The sequence below is a fragment of the Schistocerca nitens genome, chromosome 1 (genome assembly GCF_023898315.1).
Source record: "Schistocerca nitens isolate TAMUIC-IGC-003100 chromosome 1, iqSchNite1.1, whole genome shotgun sequence".
NCBI classification, from domain to species: Eukaryota; Metazoa; Arthropoda; class Insecta; order Orthoptera; family Acrididae; genus Schistocerca; species Schistocerca nitens.
The window spans coordinates 1,014,691,976-1,014,704,233 of NC_064614.1; the positions used below are offsets into that span (position 1 = coordinate 1,014,691,976).

The 12,258-nt window shown below is 40.7% G+C and overlaps 1 protein-coding gene across 2 annotated transcripts in view; it reads left to right on the forward strand.

Annotated features, from left to right (window-relative positions):
• Positions 1-12,258, forward strand: part of LOC126196086 (ATP-binding cassette sub-family C member 10) — a 369,743-nt gene that overhangs the window by 180,160 nt on the left and 177,325 nt on the right. For both annotated transcript variants that reach the window (XM_049934541.1, XM_049934540.1), the window contains exons 10-12: positions 1,074-1,194; positions 1,520-1,613; positions 2,435-2,573. In XM_049934541.1, the coding sequence (XP_049790498.1) occupies positions 1,074-1,194; positions 1,520-1,613; positions 2,435-2,573 (354 nt within the window). The remainder of the gene's footprint in view (positions 1-1,073; positions 1,195-1,519; positions 1,614-2,434; positions 2,574-12,258) is intronic.

Here is a 12,258-nt window from a genome sequence, read left to right on the forward strand (position 1 = left end):
TATTCAGTTGATTATGCCAGAAAATGTTAGAAAATTTTTCACACAGGGTAAGAAAAAACATCCATACTGAATGATTCCCAAACCCTCATTAAAGATGTTAAAAGAGTAAAGCAGATTTTATCTTCCAGTGTTGTTTCATCATGCCTTGCATATTCATTGTGACCTTACATTACTTATGGCGGCTGGAAATAAGCGTGGATATATACTTGACTAGTTTGTGGCGTGATCTTTTCTTCTCAATTGGATTTCATTAGAATTCAGTGCTGAAATGTCATTGAACAGATGAGATGTGATCATGTCTTAACACTCATCCTATACTCATATTTCCTAAGTGTCCCTAGGCTACCCATTTGTTTTGTCCTGGAGACGGCTAATATCTGTCTATATATGCAACTTATAGGAGTATCATATCTTTGGTTTTGTATTCAGACATAAGTCTGATTAATAAGTTAGCAAATATTGCTGCCACATACTGAAATATTGTGCGGAATTCTTGTGTGTCATTTCTCACTATTGATGACAACTGTAAATGTTTGGAAGAAAGTGCTGTAGATACCAAACTGTGTTAAAGCATACTTGGTGAATCTAGTGATTTAACCTTGTCTCAAATTCTCTGGACATCCTTATAGAATGAATTTATATTAAGTTTACTGTGGATAGCATAGTTCTGTACATAAAATGATTCATACTCCAGGAAGAGACACCATCATTTTTTTGTGTTTGCAGTTTATGGTTTTTCTGTGACTGCCATTTTAACTGTGTTATTCACAGATAGGAGATAAACATTCTGTGTATTTAGAGACTTAGTCTGCTTTATTGTTGGTAGGGAGATGATGTTAACTTTCACAACTCTGCATGACACCTGAGATCTCTCTAAATTGTTAACCAGAAGATTTAATAACTTTTTAGTATGGCTGTTTCATACTTTTGTGTATGTGAAGTGACACACCTGTGTACTTACCACATTATTTTAACTTTTGCATAATTACTCACTTTTTATGAAGCATTTACCTTTTCATTTGGATGGTACGCTTTGAGGAAACACCATTTTTGTTTGGTTGTTGCATTAACAGGGACAGCTAGTGGGTGTATGTGGCCACATTGGATCAGGGAAGTCATCACTTCTGGCAGCCATTGTTGCTGATCTTGAATTACAGTCAGGATCTATCAGTCTCACTGATCCAAAAACTGCAGGTATGAGACATCACTGAATAATTTTAATGTGTCTCATTTACAGATACCATGAATTTCTTACAGTGTCATATGTATAAATTTTTAAGAGAAGTGCACAACTATAGCATTATACACTTAAACATTTAACCCTTATCGCAAATTGCCTGATCTGATAGCTTCAGGTGAGAAGGAAATATTGTGCAGACAAATGCTACATAACATGATGTGAAGGTGTAATTTTTGATTTAATGAGTTTTATTTTAGAGCTGGCTTTCTTCTCAGTCATCTTGCTCATATTCAGATATGCAGAATCGACATGACCCTATTAGATCATTTTTGGTTGCAGTTTTTGGACTGGTAGCCCAATCTCCTTGGTTACAAAGAGGCTCTGTACGAGATAACATACTATTTGGTCATCCATTTGAGCAAGCAAAGTACAGGTCAGTCATATTCATCTCTCTCTCTCTCTCTCTCTCTCTCTCTCTCTCTCTCTCTCTCTCTCCACCCTCCCTCCCCCTTTCCCCTCCCCTTCTTCCTCCTTCCTCATCCATTGCCTCACCCCCCCCTCCCTACCTCCCCCTCCCTTTATTTCCATCCAGAAAAATTTCTTTCCTGCTGCCACCCACCTATTGTGTGTGTGTGTGTGTGTGTGTGTGTGTGTGTGTGTGTTGGTTTGGAGGGGGGGTGGATGGGGGGGACCACACACGCGCATGCGTTTGTGTGCACACGCACATGCATTTGTATGCTAGTGAATGCTTTTATTTTAACAACAGTTGTTGGATTCTCTCTTCTGTTGTTCTGGGGCCATTACTTTTTAAAATAAAAGTAACGTAAAATAAAAGTAAGTAAAGCAACCTGCAATTTTCTTGTACCTACTATTGTCCATGTTGCTGCACATACTTTCAACCTCCTTCACATCTTCTTCCTTTTCTGCCTCTTCATTCACTCTCTTGCAAAAAGAAAAAAAAAAAAAAAAAGTGAATGAAGAGGCAGAAAAGGAAGAAGATGTGAAGGAGGTTGAAAGTATGTGCAGCAACATGGACAATAGTAGGTACAAGAAAATTGCAGGTTGCTTTACTTACTTAAAAAAAAAAAGTAAGTAAAGCAACCTGCAATTTTCTTGTACCTACTATTGTCCATGTTGCTGCACATACTTTCAACCTCCTTCACATCTTCTTCCTTTTCTGCCTCTTCATTCACTTTTTTTAAATGTTTTGTTGTATTTGTGGCAAGAGACCACGAAAATGCTTGTTTTCTGCAGGCGTGTTGTGGAGGCATGTTGCCTAGATGGTGACCTCCAGCAGTTATCGGCAGGGGACCAAACTGATGTGGGAGAAGCTGGTGCAGCATTGAGTGGTGGACAGAAAGTTAGAATAGCGCTTGCTAGAGCCGTGTATCAGGTATGTTAATATGATACTTTGTGTACTTGGAATCTTACTGTCCATTTCTTAAGATACAACCAGTTTCGGTTTTTGTTTTTAATGCTTTCAATGATCTGCATATGCTATTGTACGAATAATATTATTGTCAGAATTCTGATAATAATGCATCTTTCCTTAGGTGTTATGTAAGTGCTTTATTCTGTTACCCAAGGAAGTTGCTGTTAATTTTGTATTTCAGCTACCTAAAAGATGTAAAGGGAGTTGCAAGGGAAATATGTACTTTGACTTTTTCTCTTTTTAACATACTGTTGAACACTGATAGTATGTTCCTGTGTCTTTGAATCAATACTCGTGAAACAGTAACTGCCTAGTCATTCAGTCACCCACCTATCCGTCCATTCAGGAATGGGTGGAGGTAGGAGGAGAGTGGGTACACACTGTTACTTGTCTGTCACAAATATGGAAAAAAAAAAAAAAAAAAATTATGTTACTGCCACCTCCAGTTATTTTATGATATTCTTCTACCTGAAGTTCCTTTTTCACAAACTTCAAAGTTTAATTGCATACATTTTTAGATGTATTTATTATTAATTTTTAGACATCTTAACGGGTTATAGGTTTTTATGGTCATGGGGATTTTATTATTATTTTTTTCATTCTGTGGTTTTATTTATTATGTCTTCTTTCATTATTTTCTTAATTGCACTTTACTTTTACATCTTACTTTTGCTTTCCCAACTGCCCCCCCGCCCCTCACCTACTACTTCTGACTTATTTTTTCCCCATTATCTCCTTTTCCCCCCATGAACCATGGACCTTGCCGTTGGTGGGGAGGCTTGCGTGCCTCAGCGATACAGATGGCCGTACCGTAGGTGCAACCACAATGGAGGGGTATCTGTTGAGAGGCCAGACAAACATGTGGTTCCTGAAGAGGGGCAGCAGCCTTTTCAGTAGTTGCAGGGGCAACAGTCTCGATGATTGACTGCTCTGGCCTTGTAACATTAACCAAAACGGCCTTGCTGTGCTGGTACTGCGAACGGCTGAAAGCAAGGGCAAACTACAGCCGTAATTTTTCCCGAGGACATGCAGCTTTACTGTATGATTAAATGATGATGGCGTCCTCTTGGGTCAAATATTCCGGAGGTAAAATAGTCCCCCATTCGGATCTCCGGGCGGGGACTACTCAAGAGGATGTTGTTATCAGGAGAAAGAAAACTGGCATTCTACGGATCGGAGCGTGGAATGTCAGATCCCTTAATCGGGCAGGTAGGTTAGAAAATTTAAAAAGGGAAATGGATAGGTTAAAGTTAGATATAGTGGGAATTAGTGAAGTTCGGTGGCAGGAGGAACAAGACTTTTGGTCAGGTGATTACAGGGTTATAAATACAAAATCAAATAGGGGTAATGCAGGAGTAGGTTTAATAATGAATAAAAAAAATAGGAGTGCGGGTTAGCTACTACAAACAGCATAGTGAACGCATTATTGTGGCCAAGATAGACACAAAGCCCATGCCTACTACAGTAGTACAAGTTTATATGCCAACTAGCTCTGCAGATGATGAAGAAATTGATGAAATGTATGACGAGATAAAAGAAATTATTCAGGTAGTGAAGGGAGATGAAAATTTAATAGTCATGTGTGACTGGAATTCGTCAGTAGGAAAAGGGAGAGAAGGAAACATAGTAGGTGAATATGGATTGAGGGGAAGAAATGAAAGAGGATGTCGCCTTGTAGAATTTTGCACAGAGCATAACTTAATCATAGCTAACACTTGGTTCAAGAATCATAAAAGAAGGTTGTATACCTGGAAGAATCCTGGAGATACTAAAAGGTATCAGATAGATTATATAATGGTAAGACAGAGATTTAGGAACCAGGTTTTAAATTGTAAGACATTTCCAGGGGCAGATGTGGATTCTGACCACAATCTATTGGTTATGAACTGCAGATTGAAACTGAAGAAACTGCAAAAAGGTGGGAATTTAAGGAGATGGGACCTGGATAAACTGAAAGAACCAGAGGTTGTAGAGAGTTTCAGGGAGAGCATAAGGGAACAATTGACAGGAATGGGGGAAAGAAATACAGTAGAAGAAGAATGGGTAGCTCTGAGGGATGAAGTAGTGAAGGCAGCAGAGGATCAAGTAGGTAAAAAGACGAGGGCTAATAGAAATCCGTGGGTAACAGAAGAAATATTGAATTTAATTGATGAAAGGAGAAAATATAAAAATGCAGTAAATGAAGCAGGCAAAAAGGAATACAAACGTCTCAAAAATGAGATCGACAGGAAGTGCAAAATGGCTAAGCAGGGATGGCTAGAGGACAAATGTAAGGATGTAGAGTCTTGTCTCACTAGGGGTAAGATAGATACTGCCTACAGGAAAATTAAAGAGACCTTTGGAGAGAAGAGAACCACTTGTATGAATATCAAGAGCTCAGATGGCAACCCAGTTCTAAGCAAAGAAGGGAAGGCAGAAAGGTGGAAGGAGTATATAGATGGTTTATACAAGGGCGATGTACTTGAGGACAATATTATGGAAATGGAAGAGGATGTAGATGAAGATGAAATGGGAGATAAGATACTGCGTGAAGAGTTTGACAGAGCACTGAAAGACCTGAGTCGAAACAAGGCTCTAAGAGTAGACAACATTCCATTAGAACTACTGATGGCCTTGGGAGAGCCAGTCCTGACAAAACTCTACCATCTGGTGAGCAAGATGTATGAGACAGGCGAAACACCCACAGACTTCAAGAAGAATATAATAATTCCAATCCCAAAGAAAGCAGGTGTTGACAGATGTGAAAATTACCGAACTATCAGTTTAATAAGTCACAGCTGCAAAATACTAACACGAATTCTTTACAGATGAATGGAAAAACTGGTAGAAGCGGACCTCGGGGAAGATCAGTTTGGATTCCGTAGAAATGTTGGAACACGTGAAGCAATACTAACCTTACGTCTTATCTTAGAAGAAAGATTAAGAAAAGGCAAACCTACGTTTCTAGCATTTGTAGACTTAGAGAAAGCTTTTGACAACGTTAACTGGAATACTCTCTTTCAAATTCTGAAGGTGGCAGGGGTAAAATACAAGGAGCGAAAGGCTATTTACAATTTGTACAGAAACCAGATGGCAGTTATAAGAGTCAAGGGGCATGAAAGGGAAGCAGTGGTTGGGAAAGGAGTGAGACAGGGTTGTAGCCTCTTCCCGATGTTATTCAATCTGTATATTGAGCAAGCAGTAAAGGAAACAAAAGAAAAATTTGGAGTAGGTATTAAAATTCATGGAGAAGAAGTGAAAACTTTGAGGTTCACCGATGACATTGTAATTCTGTCAGAGACAGCAAAGGACTTGGAAGAGCAGTTGAACGGAATGGACAGTGTCTTGAAAGGAGGATATAAGATGAACATCAACAAAAGCAAAACGAGGATAATGGAATGTAGTCAAATTAAATTGGGTGATGCTGAGGGGATTAGATTAGGAAATGAGACACATAAAGTAGTAAAGGAGTTTTGCTATTTAGGGAGTAAAATAACTGATGATGGTCGAAGTAGAGAGGATATAAAATGTAGACTGGCAATGGCAAGGAAATCGTTTCTGAAGAAGAGAAAGTTGTTAACATCGAGTATAGATTTAAGTGTCAGGAAGTCGTTTCTGAAAGTATTTGTATGGAGTGTAGCCATGTATGGAAGTGAAACATGGACGATAACCAGTTTGGACAAGAAGAGAATAGAAGCTTTTGAAATGTGGTGCTACAGAAAAATGCTGAAGATAAGGTGGGTAGATCACGTAACTAATGAGGAGGTATTGAATAGGATTGGGGAGAAGAGAAGTTTGTGGCACAACTTGACTAGAAGAAGGGATCGGTTGGTAGGACATGTTTTCAGGCATCAAGGGATCACAAATTTAGCATTGGAGGGCAGTGTGGAGGGTAAAAATCATAGAGGGAGACCAAGAGATCAGTACACTAAGCAGATTAAGAAGGATGTAGGTTGCAGTAGGTACTGGGAGATGAAGAAGCTTGCACAGGATAGAGTAGCATGGAGAGCTGCATCAACAGTCTCAGGACTGAAGACCACAACAACAACAACAACATCTCCTTTTTCTCTAATTTTTTCGTCACCCCTCATTCTCACAATGCATGTGAGTGAAATGTCCTTCCTTTCTAATCTTATCCAAACTATCCCTCTTTCCTCCCCAAAGAAAGAACTAATAGTACTTTTATGTGTGTGTATTGGCAGTAATAAAAAAAATTGCCTTCTACTTTCAGTAGCCTTTCATGGCATAATATGTTTTCGTCTGTTTTACAGTCCAAACGACTACTCTTAGTACTCTACACACTGTTCATGGGGAATTTTTGTTTCATCTTATTCAGTCCTGTGTTTTCTATATCCAATTTCATTGACTTAATCTTTGTCTTTACATGTTTGAATTTCAGTCTATTGTTTTGCTCTGTTAGTTAATAATTTGAATCTGTCTCTGTATTTGGATACTCATTACAGTCCATTATTTGTTTCCCTGGTGTCTGTATAACCATTTAACATCTTCCAGTTTCAACTCCTCATTTTGATTTTCTTGGAGACTGTTCATTATAACCATTTGAAACACGGCATTTAAATCTAGAAGTTTCTCTACCAACCTGTTTATTTTCCACTGCTCTTTGCATTTTATCAGTTCCCCTCTTAGTGGCTGACTTTGATTTTATTTGAGGCATCAGAAAAAAGTCTGATCACTTAGTCGCTCATAACAACATACTCTATAACCAGTCTTCCTGTTCATAACATTGTCGCAATATTATGAAAAGGATAGTTGCTACACACCATACAGTGCAGATGCTGAGTCACAGATAGGCACAACAAAAGGACTGTCACAAAATAAGCTATCAGCCGATACGGCCTTTGTTGAAAGCAGATGACGGACTCTCTCTCTCTCTCTCTCTCTCTCTCTCTCTCTCTCTCTCTCTCATGTGTGCCCCCTGCCCCCGCCCACACACACACACAATGACCACAGTCTCTGGCAGCTAAAGCCAGACATTCCATCCTGGATTTTCCATTATTCATAACATTGTCTACTCCTGTTACACCATTTGCAGATGCAGTGATTATTACCCTACAACTGTCTTACATGGTATCCTATGTTGGAGGTTCAAAAAATGATGCATAGACTGAGTTTAAAAACTAACTTTAACATCACTGATCCATCCTATATTCCGCTTTAGGGATTCTGTCATTCCCATCAAATCAGTTACCCCACAAAATCAACTAATAACATTTCTCTCTGTGATTAAGAGAATGCTAAACTTGTTCGCTCTCCTCCTGCTAACTATCTTAGACAATACAAATGGGAGAACTAATTACTTGTGATTATTTAGTTTTGTTTTATTTTCACAAGGAATGGCCATTGTATGAATAGTTTAGAAGATTACACATCCTTTGGCTGACTAAATTTAAATGAGCACAATATATCCAAGTTTGGTGATCTTTTACACAAGTTTGAAATTTAGTGCAGACTTCAATGCGAGATGATTATAATAGTTTCCACAATGAAAGTTTGTCTCAAAACCTGGCAGAAAATTCAAAGCGACTCCAGTCATATGTAAATATGCTAGTAGCAATACACAATCGAAGCCTTCTCTGCATGATAGCAATGGAAATACTATTGATGACAGTGCTGCTAAAGCTGAGTTATGAAACACAGTGTTCAGAAACTGCTTTACCACAGAAGACAAAGTAAATAGTCGAGAATTCGAATCAAGAACAGCTGCCACTGTGAGCAACTTATAAGAAGATATCCTCAGAGTAGTGAAGCAACTTAAATTACTTAATAAAAGTAAGTCTTCTGGCCCAGACTGTATACCAATTAGGTTCCTTTGAGAGTATGCTGATGCAATCCGTACTTAACAATCATATACAACCACTAAAAAGCTCCGTACCCAGGGATTGGAAAGTTGCAAAGGTCACACCAATGTTCAAGAAAGGTAGTATGAGTAATACAATAAATTACAGGCCCACATCATTAATGTAGACATGCGGCAGACTTTTAGAACATATATTGTGTTTGAACATTATGAATTACCTCAAAGAGAATGGTCTATTGACATGCAGGCAACATATATTCAGAAAACATTGTTCTTGTGAAATTCTACCAGCTCTTTACTCACATGAAGTGTTGAGTGCTATTGACAAAGGATTTCAAATTGATTCGTTATTTATAGATTTCCAGAAGGCTTTTGACATTGTACCACACAAGGGGTTTGTAGTGAAATTTTGTGCTTATAGAATACTGTCTGAGTTATGTAACTGGATTCATGGTTTCCTGTCAGAGAGGTCACAGTTCACAATAACTGACAGAAAGTCGTCCAGTAAAACAGAAGTGATTTCTGGTATTCCCGAAGGTAGTGTTATTGTCCCTCTGCTGTTCCTGATCCATGAAAATGCTTTCGGCAACAAACTGAGCAGCCATTTTAGGTTGTTTACAGATGATGCCATTGTTTGTCGTCTAGTTAAGTCATCAGAAAATCAAAACAAATTCCAAAACAATTTAGAAAAGATATCTGTATGGTGCAAAAATTGCCAATTGATTACTCCAAATAAAGAAAAGTGTGAGGTCATACAAATGATTGCTAAAAGGAATCTGTTAAACTTCGATTACATGAGAAATCAGTCAAATCTTAATTCTGTAAATTCAACTAAATACCTAGGAATTACAAGCACGAACAACTTAAATTGGAAAGAAGACATAGAAAATGTTTTGAGGAAGGCAAACCAGAGACTACATTTTATTGGCAGAAAACACTTAGAAAATGTAATAGATCTACTACAAAGACTAGCTACACTACACTTGTTTGGCCTCTCTTGGAGTACTGCAGTTCAGTCTGGAATCCTTACCAGATAGGATTAACAGAGTACATCAAGAAAGCTCAAAGACGAGCGGCACATTTTGTATTGTCCAAAAATAGGGTAGAGAATGTCACAGATACAATACGATTTCGGGTAGACATCATTAAAGCAAAGGAGTTTCCGTTGCAGTGGAAGACAAATATTGCAAAGTCCAATTGCTGGATATGGTGTCAGAAGACATCTCTCTTCTTTGTAGAGGCCACAAACGGAGTAGCTGGCAGGTCCATAGCCGGCAGCTCCTGAAAGTGAAGGTTAATGTGAATGCTAGATTCATGGTGGAGGCAGCTCCAGAGTAAGATTCTGACTGTGGGAAAAGTTTTCAAATTTGGTGCTCGGCCCAGGAAATTCACTCAGAATGAACTCCTCAAGCATAGCCCGCACTCTGACCTAAATACTGCCTGGGCACCAGGATACTGCATATACTACTTCATGGTTATGTGGCCCATGGAGAAGACGAGGTCTGTAGGGTCAGTGACTTCTGGCAGTTGCAGGTTTGCTGCCTGGTGACTGGGCAGAGCTTGGCCATCTCTTTCCGTCAGGGGGCTCAGCATTCGTTTGCTGGGTACGGGCTTGGCGAACCCGGGGTCCTCGAGCTGTGGACTGGTGTGCACCGCCAGTCTGCTGATACCGTATGCTCTGGGCATGCTTCAGCGACCACCGTGTGGCGCAACGGTGGAACGTTGTGTGTCATAGGGACCAGGGATCTTGGCTTGATTGCCTGGATCACGAGGACGGTACATACCTCTATAAAAAACCCTTCAATCTTAAGGTGTGCTGCGCGCCGATAAGATGCATGGCTGTTGAGGTGGAACAGTCGCTAGTGGGCAACCTCTGGGGAACCTGCCACACCTCAGTTGTACAAGGCTTATCCAGGCATGCGGGGCTCTGTCTGGATGGACATAAGTTTCCCTAACTGCTCATGGGACGACCATGGATACCACAAATTCTTCCTCTTTTCCTCCTTCTAATTTTTCGCTGGCCAGTGGGATGGGTGGACCACTGGTAGGCACTACCACCCAATCCAACAAGAGGGCTAGGTTAGCCAGTCCTCCTGACTCAGGCGTCAGCAAACGTACAGCAGTTCAGAGTAACAGAGCACATACTGACAACCAGAATGTGTTTTTAATAATAAAAAGGAAAGAGGGTTCCTTTGAAAAGGTTTCGCCATTATATATCCAAAAGGGTCTAGAAGGAATAGCTGGAACTTTTAAAATCAGAGAAGCGTTTACGGAATGGGACACTGCTTGTTGAAACATCAACTGCTCAGCAAGCAGTTAACCTTCAAACAGCTAAAAGCTTGGGGGAATACACAATCGATACAGAGCTTCACAGCACAGTGAACTCCAGTAAGGGTGTTGTTACGTGTAGGGATCTCGTTGACATTCCTGTAGGAGACTTAAAGAGTGAATGGGCTCAGGAGGGAATTGTTGACGTTCAGAACATCATGAAAAGGGTGGATGGGAACCTGGTGAAATCTGACTCCTTCATTCTTACTTTCAATACCCCCAAACTCCCAGAACACGTCAAGGCAGTATTTCTTCGACTAAACGTCCGCTCGTATGTCCCAAACCCAATGCGCTGTTTTAAGTGCCAGTGTTTTGGGCATACAACTCTAGGGTGTAAAGGAGAAGCGATGTGTGGCAACTGTAGTAAGGCTGCCCATGACGGAGTTGACTGTTTGTCGCCTGTCAGATGTATAAACTGTTCTGAAAGCCACTCTGTTTGGAGTAGGGACTGTAGAATCTTCCTAGAGGAACGTAAAATACAAGAAATAAAAACAACTAAGCGTATCCCCTACAGTGAAGCCAAAAAGATCTTTAAGGCCATGCAGCCCCCCCACATTCGTTACGTCTTTTGCTTCCATTGTTCAGAAGCCACCTCCAAAAGTCGATGCATCTACACAGACGGAGGTTGTTAGTGTTGGCACGAACACCGGCACATGTCAGTGCACTTGCGAGGCAGCAAGTGTATCAGAGCCTGTAGCCCCTCCTCGAACAGCAGAGAAAGGTACAGTAGCTAACATTGAAGAGCCCCAGGCATCACCGATTGCTGAGGCTGTTCCAAAGCCCAGCATGGTCATAAACACTCCAGCTCCAGTTCCAGCAAAGCCCCCTAAACAAAGGAAAGCACACGTCAAGCGGCACCAACAGATTAAATCGGCTGGTAAACTCTCGGATCATGTTAATGTGGTCCCACTAGACGCTTCATCAGACTCTTCCCCAGAGCTGATGGAGTCTGAGAATATGGGGCAATCATCTCGCCCCAAGACTGAGCCTCCACCCGCTGCAGTCTCCCCACCTCGGCGGAAAGAGAGGCAGAAAAAACAACCACCGTGATGGCTCCCATATTACAATGGAACCTGCAAGGGTTCAGGACACATTTGGAGGAACTACGTCTATTGATTCAGGATAGACCTATGTGTGTATGTCTGCAAGAGACAAATTTCAGTGAAACATACACCCATGAGCTATGTGGTTATGTCCTCCACAAAAAGGACGACCTGAGTGGACAGAGAGCTCGAGGAGGAGTAGGTATCTTTGTCAATACAGACTACCACTCCTCACCTCTCTCCCTCACGACGAATTTACAGGCAGTTGCAATATTAGTACATGTGCGTCATATGCTAACAGTATGTTCGCTTTACCTGCCCCCACATGATGTGCTCGTCGAAGTGGCTCTCAGTAATCTTCTTACACAGCTCCCCCACCCCCTTCATCCTCTGTGGTGATTTTAATGCACACAATATGCTTTGGGGCTCTGTGAGTACTTGCCCCAGGGGTAGAGCAATCGAGAGGCTTCTTCTGTCT